This window comes from Cygnus olor, chromosome 2 (genome assembly GCF_009769625.2).
Source record: "Cygnus olor isolate bCygOlo1 chromosome 2, bCygOlo1.pri.v2, whole genome shotgun sequence".
NCBI lineage: Eukaryota > Metazoa > Chordata > Aves > Anseriformes > Anatidae > Cygnus > Cygnus olor.
In genome coordinates, this window is record NC_049170.1 from 123,776,813 (window position 1) to 123,794,412 (window position 17,600).

The following is a 17,600-nucleotide window of genomic DNA, read 5'->3' on the forward strand; positions in this document are numbered from 1 at the left end:
CTTGCTTCAGCAATTCACTGAATCACATCTTAAGGGAATTCTTAAGAAACCCAACTAAACTTGCAAGTATTATCCCTAACGTCTTAAGAGATGGTGAAGATGAGCTCCAGCAGAAGCAAAGAGCTTGTGCACGGTCAGGCTGCAAATCGTTAGCATCAAGCTTTACAATCCTTCCCCTATAGTGTAGCCTGCCCTACTCATCAGTAAATGCCATGTGAGCAAACATGTCTATGGCAGACCCACTGAAGTGGTTCCTCAAATAGCATCAGCTACCACAGCAATCCCCCTGCCTCCAGGTAATACTGTAACTGCCCCAGGGCTTCTGCAAGCACGGCTGGGTTGGTAAGAAATGGGAGATGAGGGATGAATCACACTCCTTTCTAATACAACCAGGCTGGCAAAACTTGGTGCTTAAAATGTAACTGAGAAATTTAGTGACCAGCTCTTCCAAAAAGATCCACGTCTATTTTCTTCTTGCAAAATAAAAATAAAACCTCCCTGTGTTACAAAATCCAAAGCCATTTCTTGCTGGAAATGGGACCGCAGATGAGACCTCTGTTCCCTTTTCAACAGCCAAAAGCATTAGGATCTGCTGTGATTTTGAACAGTCAGATTTTTGCAAAATTACTTCAGTTGATACTGATGTGCTGTGAAGCATAAAAATGGTAGATTTACAAGCATAACCTACAGAAGAGATTACTTCATTTGGCTACATGATAAAGCTGCAGTCATTGTAGAAACTGTATGATGTAAACCCAAATCTGAGGTAAAGTCCTGGATTTGCTGAAATTAACAGAAAAACTCAAATGTCTCAAGTACAGACAAAAAGTCATGTTGAACACTGTCTACAATAACATAAAGTCTTATAATGTTCTGTTTTCACTTGTTAACTGCTTTAACATGTCATAAAATGAAATTAGCAGAATTACAGACCTAAAGGTTAGAAAATGTCATGTGTAGTAGATACTTCATAGGGTGGAAGATAATCACAGCAAAAACAAAACGAAACAAAAGAACAAACAAAAAAAAAAGAAATTGAAATAAACAAAGAAAATGCTAGATTGAATGACAGAAAAGCTGCCATAAAAATCAAGGAAGACCTAAATGCGCTAATTTTTACTCTGTCTGAAACTGTTTAAAATTGGTTTGATCAGCCAGTCAAGAAGATTAAGCTGGTGTCATGGCAATGACAGAATTATATAAATGAAGAGAACAGTGACTGCTCTAATCCCTTCCCTGGACAAAAGAAGGAGTCCTACAGAAGATAGGTCTTCTAGAAAAGGCAAGAAGTTTGGACTACAGCATAGCTCCAAGGCAGTTTCAAGCTAGACAAAAAAAACAACAACAATGTATCTTGATTTAGTATAAACCTTGAGAAATTCATAAATATCTATAATTAGAAATTCAGTGGCTCAATAAACTCCACCAGGATGGAAAGTCAATTTTCCTCAAAAGACAGAGCACAGGTCTATCTGGGACTCAGTGAGGCTGTCCACTCCCAGGTATGCTCAAGTAACAGCTGCCATCTCATGCTTGGGGATCGAAATTCATTGAATCGTATTTTCTTAGAACATTCTTAAGACCTAATACCATCCTCTTGCTCAAAATAACGATATGATCCCAGGAAAAGGTGAATGCTTAGGTTGATGATAAGTATGTTGAGCAAGGCTTGGGGAAGAAGACAGATACCAATGGATAACTGGGGAGCTAGCAAGAGCCTTTGGGAAGGCCAAAATGTTGAAGTCCCCTCCCCTTAGATCTGCAGAAGCTGCAGGCTCCCAGTATGAGCTGACCTATAGGGAAGTGATGACACAAGGATGAAGTGGGATGGAGAGAGTGGCCACAGTCATACGACAGGGCAGGAAGCAAGTTGAAACTCCACTTCCTGCTGTACGTAGACCTAATTTTTAGTCCCAATTTTCTCTTTCCTTCTCTCTACTTCTGACTGGAGACGCGTCATGGCCCTGCTTGTGGGTTTCATCCAGTCAGCCGAGGAATAAATCCTAGACAAGAAGATCAGAGGGCAAATAAAGGGCAATTAGAGGTAGTGGACATTAAGGAATCACTCACATCTGCTGACAGCTATGTTGAGGATCCAGGTGGAATTGCCAGGTGACTTACCAACAAAAGCGCTTAATTTTTTTTATTGTCATTTTGTCTATGCAAAATCCCCTTACAGGTTCCAGTGTGATAAATGCAATTAGCAAAACCCACTCAAATGAAACAAAGAAGGGTCTCATTAGCCTAGCTTACCCCCTGAGCTGAGCAATGGGAATTGATGAGGACAGTTCCTATTCACTGAAGTGCATTTTGTGAACAGTAAAAAGGAAAAACTGAGAAATCAGGAAAAAAAAATCACCCTAATAGCTAGTGGCAAAAGGGATGATACAAAATACAAAGCTTGCTGAAGAAGCACGAAGTGATAAACACAGACATCATCCTTTACTGACATAAATCCAACATTACCCACCAGTCAACCTCTGCTGTCAGGTTACAGTGATTATCAGCTGAGTTGCAGTAGGCCCAAGGACCTCATTTATACTACAGAATCCAACTGTACTGGTTGCTTTCTATACACAGAGCTGTTTTGAGAAATTTAGCATGCAAAGTCATGTTTACTGTGGCTGCCCTGACCAGTCCAATCTTAGGAAATGGAATAGATGGCCATTTTCTGCACTGGCTTGCAGTACAACTCATACTTCAGCAGACAAGGAACCGGTCTGTCCCTTCTACAGTTCTGAGAAGTGAACTGACTGCCAGGAACAGGACAGACTTTCCTTGTTGCCTTTAAGGAAAAAAATCTGTATTTGCCACAGAGAGTAAAAAGAAATATTCAGCTGGGCTGAAATCTGTAGCTGTATCTGGTTGGAGTGGCTAGGCCTAAATAGGATACCAGAGGTAGACGCAGTTAACAGTGGCAAGAGCAGGGATTTTGTCATCCAGAACATTTGTTCCTGTCCCCTGAGAAAAGCTACCAGAGATGGCCTTGTCCTGCACAGGTGGGAATCCCAGGGCAGCCTTCACTTTGGAAGTCACCATCATAGTGTTTGTGGGGACTTCCATCTTCCTGCCATATCTAACATTGCAGTCCTGTTCTTAAAACAGAGCCAGCTGTGAAGTCTTTAATTCAATTACTACTGAAGGACCAGACCTGTACCTCTACAGGACTTTCTTAATACTGCCAATTCTCTAAAAATTTACAGCTATAAGCATACTGATTTTTTTTTCACATGGTCTGATGATAGAAACAATCTGACATTTCAAATCAGCACATTATATTTATGCTGAAAACAAAATATGAAAAATCTTCCTGGGCTTTTACTTTGATAAAATGAACCTTACTGGTACAGTTTAAGTTGCTTTATTGCTCACTTTTCTATTGTATATAGTGCATTTCAGTCTCTGGAAATGTTAAAACACAATTTGAAGGTATGATATCCCACATATTCTTGGCTCCTAAATGATAGTCTCAGAGGCATAATTAATAACAAAATACACTGAAACAGTGTACAAAACAAACAAGATTTTTTAATGCTTAAGCAAAAAAAATGAAGCATTAGTTCATCAGGTCCCACCTGAACTGTCTGTTTTTTATAGCCTCAGTTAAGAAAACTGACTGTTCTCCTTTTCTCCAAAACAAACAAGCAAGCACTCAGTGCAGAAACCACAGAGCAGCAGCAGGCAGTGCGGGTGCATTGGTTCATACAAATGTTTTGTGGGGCGGGGAGAAAGGATAGCCAGAAATATAACTTGATAATATGTCAGAGTAGCTTGCCAGCACCTTTAAACAAGAATCACAGTAAAATACTGAATAACTATTTGCAACAGCAGTATACAGTACTTAGAACAGGAGATGGCCTTACTAGTTTTGGGTGCCACCTTAGGCTATCTTTCATCACTTTAAATTAAATCCTTTCAGTGTTTAAAAGGACACACCATCCACTCATGAGACTGAGTTCATCCCCCTTTCTTCAAGCAAAGACAGATTAACCAGCAGAGCAACCTCCAGGTCCAGCACTGGCCTGTTGATCACTCAGAGGTCTTTCAGGAGGATATCTCCTCCTGATATGCAGGACATCTTTCCACACAATTATGTTCAAGCACAGTTCAATGTAGCTGATGCAGGAGACATGGTAATGGCCTAGGGTATGTAGGAAATGAGGCTGGATGGATCCCAATAACTGCGTTTTATTTGAAGTCTCTTTCTGAGGGCAAAACACAGAGGTATCTCCTACTTCTCCAAATGAGATCACAAACCTAGGAGGCCCAAACTTTTGTTTGAGCTGAACAGATTCTCAACATTGCCTGTTTTAGCTTCTCAGCACTGGAGAGACATGCACAGCTTTAGTTTGAAGTCTTCATAACAACAGGTTTTTAAGGCTCTAAACGTGTTATGTCTGATGTGGTTCTATCCAAGGAAGTCCACAGGTTAAGAAATAATCCTCTCTCTCATACTGTGGTAACATCAAGTAGGATCTAGCAGCATTTTCACTACACTGGATACAAGAAACTAAACAGCTTACAGGAAAAAAAAATTGACTCATTCACATATGCAAGATTTCTTTTCTTGAAGCTTAATTACCATTTTTTCTATCTTGAAGCAGCAATGCCAGAAATTCAGCTGTCTGTTCAACCACAACCCAGACATTGTGGAAGCAGCTGTTTCCCAAGCCACTGAACACTGACACAGGGAAACTCTCCAGTCCTGCTGTGAACAACTCTGTGTCGCTCCTTAGTAGTGACAGATAATTTAACCTGGCTTTAAAGAATATTTCGTGCAAGCTGCTAGGAAACAAAATCCAAATCTCCCTCATCCGGTCTTCAGAAGGAGTCCCCGTTCTGAACCCTCCTTGCTGCACCTCAGGGCCTGTAAATGGATCCCCATCAGTCACACACATTCCATTGGCAACTGTTACTGAAAAGCCCCAACCTCTCCCCGTGCATTCATTTTTCCTCCCTGTTTTCCCAAATATCAGTTCTGCAGCTTCATCATATTTTACAGTTGGTTCTTGGATGACTCCTGAACTGAGAGACATTTTCACTTCTTGTACAGCTAACACAGCTGCTCTTTTTTAAAAGGGAAACGCATACAAGGATTGGAGTGCAGGGCCTGGCAACGTGCCTCACCCTCCTCAGCTGTACGGCCTGGAAATTTGCTATTTAAGCAAATGCTTATCATGCTGAAAACTAACCTAGATATTTGGAAATATTTTTAAAAAGTTAAAAATCCCATCAAAAACAAAACAAAAAACCACACACATGAAGTTTTCAAAAGGGATAAGTAAGAAACACATAGTCCACTGGAAACATTTTACAGATACTGGTACCTAATGAAACAAAAGCAAACCTTCCAGACACTTTGCCTGTCTTAATAAAAGTATAAGTCTGAGATAAGTAAGTATCACAGATTAATTCCCAAACAACTGAAGGAAAAAATTATACCTTGTCATCAACTCCACTGTTTGAGCTAGCTTCAGAGAAGCTTCCCAAATGCGAATCCCAAAGCTTCTAATTCTGAAAAACCAGCTGGAGAGAATTAGCATGGCTACGATCTACTGTACAGTGAAGATGAGCTATTGTAACCTAAGAAACCATGCCAACACTGTAGAAAAAAACAGGAGCAGTACTTTCCAGCTACTGAAGCAATGACCACATGCTACTGTAGCATCAGCTGACCAGACCAGCAATGGAAGTGGCACAAAATCCCTTGGACGAGATAGAGGAGGTTGTCTTTCCTTTGGTAAGCACCTTTCTTTGGTTAACCAGAATAAATAGATATGAGAGTATCTGAAAACACTAGCATTTTCCTTGGGGCAGTATTACAAAGTTAAACACCATCTAATTGAAGTCTTCAGAGAGTACAGTGTTATACCATGACAAAGAGGCAAAAACACCCGTCTTCTGGCACTTATACGAAGGGAAAGAAAGAGTACAAAAAGACTGAAATACTGACTTCTCAGGAACTTCATTTTAATCACAAGTTCCCTGTAATCTCTGTCAACTTCGCTTCAACAGCAGTAGTTTCTCATGTTAAGGAATATGCAGGCTTTTTTTTTTTTTTTAAGTTAATTAATTTCAGAGCTAATAATTGCAAAATTTCTGGATTCTCACACGGAATTGAAATGAGAGCATTTTTTTTTATTTTCTAAGCACTTCATTACTTTAAGAAGTAATCAAAATGTGACAATTTTCTATGATAATGTTTTTTCAATGTATCATTCAAAAATTTCCACAGTTTGTTCAGTCTTGCTAGGTAAGCGATGCAAGAATTTGTAATGACCTCTCAGGAAGTATCTGGGGACAGGCATTCTGAGAAGCAAACAGCTGGGATGAGGAAAGAGCAGGCCGTTAATGAGTTTGCTGGTTTTCTGGGGAGCCACAGGAAACTAGATAGGCAACCACACTCAGCAGTGCTCCCCTCTGTCTTAGCCATCAGTAGCAGATTGATTTGTTCTTCTTAGAACTACATGGGTGCAGAGGGAAGCTGTCACCAAGGAATATGAATAGCTGTGAAAAACATCCATACGCACTCTGGCAGGCCCCTGGGATGCCATGGACCAGGAAGGAGATGCTTTTTCAACCTCCTGCTATGGCCATGACCCTGCAGAGTACAGTGCTGCAATCCAGGTTTTCACCACAGGGCCAGGAAGGGACATTTGGTTACTGACAGGACACTCTTCTAACAGCCCGTTTTAACTTTATTGTGCTCATCTGTTCTTCCTTCACCTGTCTGTGAAGGGCTAGAGCAGGCCACTCTGCCAGGACCCCACGCAATATTCCCTCAGATCAACAGAGACACATCCATTGCATTCAGCGAGAACCTCCAACTGCCAGGACTGTAGTATGAGAGAGAATATTCTTTCATCACATTAGAATATTGCTTAGGAAACTACAAGATGAAATCACTAGAAGCACAACCATAGGGTTTTTTTGCTGATTTGAATTACGAATAGAAAGTACGAGCAGTTAAGAGGAAACAAGATATGTTCTATACGAGAGCCAAGATTTTTTTTTCCTGACATGTGCCAAACAAGGAGAAGAAACAGAAGAATCTGGCACCATTAAAAACAGTTTGTGGAGAAAGGAACTGAATATCTACAGCCAAGCTCCATGTGGTTTGTAAAGAGGAAACTTTTGTTTTATGGGACTCTCAGTCAGCCAAAATTCTCCCAGACGGCATGCAAATGGATATTAGCCTAAAATCCTACACGCATCTTGTAGAAGAATCAGTAAATGGTGGGGAAAGAAAAGGAACACTACTAAAGTTTTAAATCAGAATTCAAAATCTGCCTCATGGTTTAAAAAGTTAGTTTACCAGACAGCTATAATGTCATATATGGTAAGTTTGTTGGAAGGGAAACACAGTAAGTTAAAGCATGAAACTGTAAGTCAGGAAAATGAATTCCAACCCTGGCTTCACTACCAAGTAGCTCTATAAAACTTGGATAAAAGAGAAAAAGGCTGCCAACTTAAATGTGAGATTTTCCTTAACTTCATATAGTATATTAACATTGCACTTACGCTGTTTCTTTTAGCTTCTATATTTCCCCCACTCCCTGGCATTACTACACATCAAGTTAAGTAAGTGACTAGATAGAGCACTGAGAACAGCTAAATTACTTGACCAAAACAAGCCCTACCCAGTTTCTTAATCAAAGTACTGACTGAAGAAGAAAAAAAAAAAAAAAGAAAAATTAATATAGGACAGTAATTCTCATAACTGAGCAAAACACTAAAGCAGCTGAAATGATCCAACTGCTTAGCTGAATATTGTGACAGTATGTGGCATTTCTGGCTTGAAGCAGTAACTGGAAGTTGTATTTCAGCATATAGGAGAACAGGAACGGGCAGGCAACAGCTCTTCGATACATGCTGAGTGCTTATACCCTGGAAGAATGAAGAATGTTTTTCATCAAGAGATTCTTCTCTGGCAACCATCAGAGTCCCGTGTCAAGCATTTGGCTACGTTATCTGTAAATCAAGAGGAAAGCACATTGACCTCCAGCTTACAGCTGGGGAAGTAAGGCAGCTCCAGCAGGCAAGACTTCAAGCTCTGGAAGCATCCAAGTCCCTGCAGCCCACTGAAGGCACTTCTCACTGGGGCAGGTAGAGGCCCAGGTGGCTCTGTGGGTCTGGGCTTCAGCCTGTCCTGCAGTAGCCAGAGAATGGAACTTTCTAGGTGATATTACCAGGGATTAAAACACATAAGGTGGAAACTCACACTATCATGCTTGAGGGAGAAGTAGTTAGTATCTCCTGTAAGAGGCCCTCAGCAACCTGCTTTGGGTGGACCTGGTTGAGTAGGGGAGTTGGATCAGATGACCTCCAGAGGTCCCTGCCAACCTCAACCATTCTGTGACTCGGTGAAACGAGGATTAAGATTTGCCCCTTTCTGTCTTCCTTTCAGCTAAGATTTGCGAACTAGTGTGCTTTCCTCCTCTAAATATAGTAGTGAGCCTGAATCTAATTTTTGAAGCAATCCATTCTGTATTTGCTTGGGTGTTCCTTGTATACCTTTAGGACTAACAACTTGAAGGAGAAGCCCAAAGGTTATTTATTCAGTACTGTCTGTAAGCTTTGTGCATTTGTGTACAGTGCTCTAGATGGATGCTCCGTACTTCATGTTGCACTGGAGTAATAAAAGAACTAAAAGCAACTTCTTTTAATTCTCGCACATTAATATTATTTTCTCCAAACAATAATGAACAGAAGAAAGCAAAACCAAGCACTCAGAATAAATAAATAAATAAATAAAATATATTTAGACAGAGAAATAAAGACAGTAGGAAAAGATTATTAGCATTTTTCACAAACACTGGAAGGAAAAACCACTGTAAATGTAAAAAACATTGTATTTTAAGGAGAAACCTGAAGCTAGCAGTTCTTATAGCCACTGAAAATATTTCCACCCCAGTCCCTTACAGGATGGCATCTATTGATGAGTTCTGGATGCTAATCAAGACCAGACCAGGTACAAACTAAAGCAAAGAACCACCCGACAAAGTAGGTCAAGAAAACTGGGAGGGAAAGGAAACTGTTGCTAGGTGGCAGTGTACCTTAAGCAAAGAACACTGTAAATCATAGATTATTGAAAAGTTCATGATCTGCTAAAGGAGGTGTCATCTTCAGTGTCATCTTCAAAGCCTTGGTTGGGAACAGAACCCAAAATGTACATGATATACAGACAGTGTTTCAGAAGGCTGAGAAGTAGCACTGAACAAAAATAAGAAAACCTGTCTTGAGACATGCTATTATGCACTGCCTACATTATAATGGCTCTCCAGGTCTATTACTGCCACAAGAGAGCTCAAAAGCCAGTGAACTGAGCCTTGTACATCTTGAGAAGACTATGGTTTTCTTACGTCATTTTATTCAACCTTTGCTAAACTCTTAACTGAAGACAAAAGCAGAGAAATAAACTTGCACTGCAACTTGGCACAGCAGTGAAGAATAGACAGAAAACCTAAGTGTGCTGGTGAGAAATAAAGGTTTTTCAAGGTTATTTAAGAAACAGAACTCTTACTTTTCTGCCTTAAAGAGTTTCACTCGTCAGTTCTAATCCTTTCAAAATGGAAACAGGTAAAAAGCGGTCAATAAAATTTAACAAATGGAGGTCATAAAAGTGCATGCAGTCTGCATGACACCAACAAAGAGGATGGGTAAAAAGGCCAATGTAGAAGGCCAAGGCAAGAAAGGAGAGGCTACATTTTTGTGGTATCCTTCTATCTGTCCTTCCTGATGTTCCCTCCAACAGAAAACTACCTTAACATATTGCCTAAATTAGCAGAAGTGGTAAAAAAGACAGGCTGATGACATCTTGTGAACTACAATTCGCTTGGTAAGAGAGCTGTTAGCAAGCTCACAGCTTGTCACAGAAAAGGATAAGATGTTCTTGAAGGCAAAGATAAAATATATTCTTTTCAACAATATCTATCTGGGTTCAAGAGAGCAATTTTTTGGAAAATATTTTAGATGAATGTTCCTGTATGGATTTGAGGTAATTTAGAAGGTAGAATAAAAGAAATGAAAGGCACTTAGTTCTAACAAGGCTTTAAATCCATGACTAAGACCATAACAAAATGTAATAACAATAGTAATAACTAATAACAAAAGTAATTCTTCTTACATTAACTCTAATCTGCTATACTTTTAAAGGTGTTTGTACACCATACTCTGATGCATTAAAAACTGGTCAGAAATAATATAATCAGAAGATACATGCCCTGTCTAATACAACATGGCAATTCCTGTATTGCTGTGCAGTAATTCCTGTATTGCTGTGTCTGAAGACGGTTCATAATAATTAAAACACCAACCTTACTAACCTAAAGAGTTGCAGAGGGAATAATTTTTACAAAACATTTCCTCGGAGTAGCTCACACAAGGTTTGTTAAGTTGCAAGCATAAGCCTCACATTACTATTTCCAGGTTGGGTCTGTATCTTTTTTATCTGGAAAACCTTGGGATGCAAACCTCACAACTACAGGAACCAATTTCAAAGGATAAACGGGGGTGCAACAGTCTTTGTTCCCCTTTTCTCCACTGTCCCTTTCCCAAAACCTAGTGTGGTTTTTGTGGTCAGCCTGAGCTTCTTCTTCCTCCTAGTAATTTGAAGCCTCTGTAATGCAAGGAGGGAGTCACAGAGCATCACAGCCTTGTCCCCAAAGTGTTGGTTTTCAGTTGCGGACATGCAATAAACACTAGCAGCCAAAAACAAGCATCAACTTGAGCAATAAAAAGTGGAATCCCTATATATGTCAGTAGGAGCCAACCCCTGTTGATCTCATGCACGCTTCCCTGACTTCAGCAGCATTACTGCTGTAAGATGAGCAGGAGTTGGCTTCACCTGCTGTTTCACCTCCCACTCCGTGGGACTGTGCACAGCTAGTGGAAAAACAGTTTGGAAACAACAAAAAAACAACATAAAGCTGGAGCTGACTTAGTCATTTTATGAAGACAAAAGAGAATAATCTGTAGGCTAGGAAGTCATCAGGTTTTGCCATAGCAGAAATACTTTGGTGGGGGGTACACAGAAAGCAGTCGCTCTCTGGAGAAAGCACATTCCCCAGCAAACAGCCTAAATACACTTCTTTTCATTAACCAGTAAGAGGGAGATATTTTGTAGCGTGCAGAAGGCACCGAGCCTCATCTGACATTGAAGTTTAACTCAAAATAAAATTTTCTGTGATTAAGGAAACTTTTGTTCTACTTCTGTTTCTTCACCATCTGTGATATGAAACCTGGCAAAGACTCCAATTAGTTTCCTTTGTGTTATTACTGCCACTAGCACTCAAATGATAAACATTTATGCAAAAGGAATTTCCTCTGCCTTTCTTTGCTGTCTCTGAACGGTGGATGTAAATACTTCAATAAGAAAACCTGTACTGAACTCACCCTGAAATCTGGTAATGCCAGATTATACCAACTGCACTACAGAAAAACGCAATAGCGGGTTAAGTCAATACAATACTTCTGACAACATCTTCTGTACAGCAACGAGCGCTCATAGCCTGAGTAAATGAAGCAGAAACACCCCTTGCCAAGAAAGGAGAAATCCTGCAACATCTGCTTAAGGAACATCAGGGAGTGTTTTGGGGAGTTTTCTTCATTGGGACATACAAACCCTTGTTCTGCTCCTGGAAGGACAGCTTTAAGAGCCACACAAGTGGTTCTATTTCTCCTGAATAGTGACAGACAGAGACATCGTCCAGCAAAACAAACTTAACCCAACACTTAAGGGCAAGGTGACACTTAGTTGTGTATATTTACTTCCTTAACCTCTTCATTTATGTATACATCTATACACACATTTGACTACTGTAGCTATCCTAGCTGAAACCCATGCAATAGCTGCAGTAAAGATGTTAAATTTGATTATTCTGCTAAAGTTTATCTTGGCACATTAAACCCAAGACACAATCCATTATACAGTTTGTATGCTGGTGCAAGCACACCAACATTAGGACAAGATATTCATCTTTATAAAAACAGGTGAAGTAGCATCATTTTTTTTTCTAGCGTAGGCAAGCCCTGCAAAGCCAGAATTGTTCACCTTCTCTGTTCAAATGGGTATGATCCATGTTCAACCAGGACTACAATCTATGACTCTGGCCCTTATTCATGCAGTAATTTGCCAAGTCTCCTTTCCATATGTCATCAGGTTCCCAATTGTTTTTTTTGATTCCCGAGTAGGAGGGCAGTAGCCCAGCCTGCTGGTGAATTTATTAGATTCAAATAGGTGAAAGGGAAAGAAATCTGACACATTGAGGAAACGTGAGGATAGAGAAGCAGGTGTGGGCCAGACAAGCAACAGGAGACCACAAACTTGCACTAATCTGAGAAGCATGAACTAAACCTTATTCCCATTTTTTAATACACTGCACGCTTTAGCATGGCTGCTCTTACTGCAGATCAGAAGCAGCCAGGCTGCTGCCAAGCATCTCTCAAGACCATGCACAATTTCTTTTCTTCCCACATGCTTAAAAAAAACAAAACAAAACAAACAAACAAAACACCTTCCTGGAGCAGGATGGCACTTTTACATCAGCAGCTTATGCTGAGGCCTGTACTACACAGAGGATGATGTGTTTTTCCATTTTTTATTTCCAGTTGCTTGCACACTGGTGCTTATACTTGTTAGACAAACAGCTTGGGTTTTAAACAAATACTTTATTAATCAAACGACAGTTTGGTTTTCTGGGCAAAACAGCATGCCTTCTTGCTGAGGCCTCCTGTATAATTTCATTCTGGTGTGGAACAAATGTCCTAACAATTTTTCTATAGGCTCCACAGGGATGACTTCAAAAATTCTACAGCCACAAGGGTTAGGAAATTATGAAAATAGGCTCCTCAATCCTTTTTACCCACCATCCACATCTGTCCGAAAACTTCACAGTAAAGGCTCTGCCTGCTTCCATTTCCAAAAATGCAACCTATTACAGCTCGACTAGAATTTCTACTAATAACAGGCACAATTTTATAATGTGTCTGAGTCAGTATACCAGCTTCTAACCGCAAAATTACACCCCTTGCAGATTGCCCTGACCATGTCTCACTTCTCCTCTGCTGACCTCATTTAAGGACCGAAACTTGCAGAAAACTCAAACTTATAAAAAAAGAGAAAGATTAAATAGTTTCCGTTGGTTCAACTTGTGGAACGAGCTCTCAGGGGCTCAGAGGAGCAGCAGGGAGGAGCGACAAGGCCAGCAGCAGCCCCCTATGTGGTCAGCTGGGCTGAGACGGTTTCTTCACGGTGAGGGTGACAGAACACTGGAACAGGCTGCCGAGGGAGGTTGTGGAGTCTCCCTCTCTGGAGATATTCAAGGCACGTCTGGACACCTACCTGGGCAGCCTGCTCTAAGCAGCCTGCTTTGGCAGGGGGGTTGGACCCGATGACCTTTCGAGGTCCCTTCCAACCCCTTTGATTCTGTGATTCTGTGAGACACGGAGCTGCATCCTAAGCAAACCTACCAAGTAGTTTGTCTTACAAGATGACCCCACTCGGCCACTTGGATAAATGTCTTCCCTGCACACTTATGAGATGGATCGGTCCCTCTACCTCAAATCATATTAATAAGGGTTCCAGAACAGACATCATGGACATAAGCCGTATCTGTTACATTCAGTGCTCTTCTGAGCCCACAGCGAGAAATTTCGCTCATTACTACACACGGTCCCAAACCTACACTTGTTGGTCTAAAAGCTGTCAGACTGACTTTCTGACCACTTTTAAGAGATTAATGGAGCAATTTCTTTTTGGTACATCCACGTCTACTACACCCATGCCTTCTAAAACTTTTAGTGATCAGATAAAGCAGATGTATATCATTTAAGAATTAAATTTCTTATTTGAGATGCATTTTATTATGGGATTAAAAAAGCCAAGCATAGTGGTCCCTCCCCTTCTTCACTCCTCCTCCACCAAGCCTTTCTGCCCGTTTCTCCCCCAGCTGCTGGAGAGAACAGATGCTGAGGAGCGTCAAGCGTTAGCAACTCAGGCGAATACCTGGGGAAAGCTCAGCGTGGAAGGAAAGGGGCACTGTAAGGAGAGGGGCATTGTTCAGAAACAGGCAGGCCCGTTTCACGCAGTGGTTTGTTCCCCCCCCCCAACCCCCAAAGCATCTTCAGCCTGTTTAAACTTAAACTTAAAGCCGAAGCCCGCCGGTACCAGCTCCCCACCCACCACCCACCGAGCCGGGAGCCGCGAGCACGGCGCACCTTGGACCCGGGTGCGGAGGTCGGGGAGCGCCGCGCACGGCTCCCGGCGCGCCATGCACAGCCCCTCCGCCCGCCCCGCGGCTCCGCTCCCCGCGGGGGGGAAGGCGGCGGCCGCCGGTCCCTCCGCCCTCCCCGGTACCTTTTCCTCCTGCAGAGCACGCAGACGGCCCAGAGGAGCAGGGCGGCGGCGGCGGCCGCCCCGCCGCAGGCGCCGAGCGGCAGCGCGTCGGGGCCCATTGCCTCCGCTGGGGCCGCGGAGGAAAGTTTCGCCCGTCCTCCCGCTCCGTGCCGGAGCGGAGCGCGGCCGGCCGGCCCTCCCCGCCCACCAGCGAGCCCGGGGGGCCGGGTTTGGCCGCTCCGAGCTGAACTTGGCGAGCGGGGCCCGCGGCGAGCCGGCCGGCTCCTCCCCGGGGAGCGACCCGCGGCGGGGAGGGTCGCGCCCGCCCGCCCCCGGCCGGAGGGGACTGCCCGGCCTCGGGCCTGCCGCCGGCACCGGGCAGCCGGAACGGGACGACGCCGGTGGGAGCCCGGAGAGACCCCGGAGGGAGCTCGGGGCCTCCCGAGGCCCGGCCTCGGGTGTCTGTGGCGGGGGCTCAGCGCCCGCCGGGCCCCCTGGGCTCGCGGTGCTGGGCTGGTGCGGGGGGTGGGGTTGGTAGGTGTTTAACTTCTGCTTGTTTTGGGGTAGAAACAACGGATTTGTGTCTGTAAAAGAACAAAACAACCCGCCTCGCAGGTTCGTGAAACCTAGCCCGAGGTAGAAAAACCGAGGTGCAAATAGCGAAGACTGCCCCTGATGTGCTGTGCGAGCAGCAAGGGCTGATCCCCAACATAGCGCGGCCAGTTCTCCCAGTCCTTCCAGTCCCATGCTGCCAGCGCCTTGTGGAAAGAGAGCAGAAGACAGGCCCAAAATTTGAGGCAACTGAGAGATCCCCAGCTTGAGGAAGCATGATGGGGTGAGGTGGAGTGGGGCAGAAGGCCAGAGCACTGGGTGCTACAGGGCAGGTGAGGAGATGAGCAAAATGGTAGGGTCAGAGCAGCACCTGGCAGCCTTCCTGCCGTCTGTCAAAAGGTACGTTCAGAAGCACAGATAGGATGTGAGGTAGTATTTGCAGTTTGGTCTCCTTTGGAGGTACTCAAAACCCACCCTGATGTGATCCCACTCTAGGTGACCCTGCTCGAGCAAGGGGGCTGGACTAGATGATCTCTGGAGGTCCCTTCCAGCCTCAACCATCCTCTGATCCTGTGAATGCTGACAAAAGTTAGCATACCTTACTCATTCTCAGTTGCATAGAGTATTACAAACTACAACATGTTTCACAATATTTGGTCATTTATTTATTCCTTGCTTTTTGGAAGCATCACATACAACTCTCAGCTTTCTGAATTGCTCTGTTGTAAGTTTTCTGTAAATTGCAGAGACCCAAATGTATCTCAGGAGATAAAGTGATTTGGCCAAAGAAAGCTTCCTTGACTTTAGCATATCTCATCAGTTTCGGAGGCCTGGTTCATATGTGTCATCTTGAATTGGGCAAAATTTGTGTCTTATTCCTCAAACATTCCTGTTGATTGCAGTGTAATAGTCAAAAATAGTCATTCTGTATTCAGAGCAACTATGATTAATGTGCCTTGCATTGAAGTGTCTTAGAGTCTGGACACTGCTGCTTAAAACAATCAACTGTTCTTCCTGAGATCAAAGAACAGACACCCCTGTTGTGCAATACAATGCAGTCAGAGAAACCATAAGAGAAAATAAAGTTTTACTACTAGCTTAGGGCTTTTTGCAGGAACTCTGAAATCCCCAGCTTGGGAATCCCAATGGGTTTCTTAGCTACTTATCCTGTTAATTCCTGTGAAACTAGTAATTCAGAACTGAAAGGCATTGCACGGTAAGAAATTACAGAGTCAGGTTATGCAGGGTGAACTATTACTCATTTTACAAGTGACTGCTGCTGTGAAAATTCAGTGTTTTACTTCAGTATAGTGAGAAATAAGTGTTCACCTACAAGTAAATAGCTAGGGCAGCTAAAATAATCCCTTATCCAGATTCAAAACAACGAAAAGATTGCTGGAGTTCTGGCAGAGGGCATGAAGAGGTTTGCAACAGCATTTTTTTTTTTAATTTGCACTGTTTGTATTTGCCAAAAGTTACTGTCTCAGATCAATTGCAGATGAAAAACAAACAAGAAAAAACACGCCACCAGCAAAGCACCATGAGCAAGATTATTTTATTTTAAAATACAGCAAATACAACCTGAAAAGTCTAAAGTACCCTTAAGTGCTGTGTACTCTTCTGTATCAACCTCTTGAAAACCCTAAGAGGACAGATTAATTTCTCCTCTACTAGTAGAGGAATCTCAAAGTATTAGAAGCCCAAAACTGTCAGAAGTTTGGCGTCTTACGGTAATGGACTATCTCAACGCAGATCCAGCTGGATGACATTTGCATACAAAATGCGCAATTAAAATTATAATAGATGTGTCTGTACATACTGGCATCTCAGCTAACTGCATAAGGAGGGTTAGGTTGAACAGTCCCCTTTAATGTAGCTGTAGCAGAAAAGAGGAAATGTATTTTATGTTCAAGGGGTACAAGCTCAGTCTTACCGTGATACAGCCTTGTATTGAAAAATTACTCTTAAGAACCAGAAGGATTTTCAGTTTCAGGCTATCGTGAGATCCTCATGGAGCTCTAACTGCAGCATGGTCATAAACAGGGAGAAAGAATGTAAATGCTGTTATATTTGGAGAAGAGCAATGCTACTGTCCATCTGGATACAGCTGTGTCCAGTTGTTATCCTTACTCCTAGAGTGTAATTGCTGTTCCGTGACAGCGATATTGGCTCCTTGGCAAGCAGCAAAATTTCTTCAAGAGCAGTCCCCAGGCTTATAAAGCTGCTAGAAGCAACTGCAGTCTAGAGAGAGGGGAAGACATCTGTAAATATGTACTGGGGCGGGGGGAACGGGGGCGGGAGAGGTGGAGAATTCATAAAATAATCTTTGAGGCCTTTTCAGTTCAAAGACACCTCAGATTTCAGTAGGTTCTTAATACTGTTAGTAAGCCTAGATGGATCATGGATAGATGCTCAGTTACATTTCTCCTGTTTAAATTGTGAACATTCTGTACATATGCTACAGTTCAAAATGCATACTGTGTGTATGTTTCATACTGCCAATGTTGTAAGATGATATAGATCATATTTTTTTGTCTTATGAAAATGCAGAAGACTCAAAATAAACTTAGAACAGTATATACGGCAATCTGTACTGTATGTTACACATCACAGTGTGATTTTGCTATATGCAGCACATGGACAAATGCCTGTTCTACTGGGTAGCTTTTGTGTGCACAGGGATTTAAACTACCAGGCTCAGACAAGAGCAGAT

At 42.6% G+C, this 17,600-nt stretch overlaps 1 protein-coding gene across 1 annotated transcript in view; it reads right to left on the bottom strand.

The window, feature by feature from the left end:
* LOC121064381 (cytochrome P450 7B1) overlaps nucleotides 1-14,615 on the bottom strand; it is a 124,055-nt gene extending 109,440 nt beyond the window's left edge. The window contains exon 1 of the mRNA XM_040545766.1: nucleotides 14,357-14,615. Coding sequence (XP_040401700.1) covers nucleotides 14,357-14,454 — 98 coding nt within the window. The 5' untranslated portion in view covers nucleotides 14,455-14,615. The remainder of the gene's footprint in view (nucleotides 1-14,356) is intronic.
* Between the last annotated feature and the right edge of the window lie 2,985 nt (nucleotides 14,616-17,600).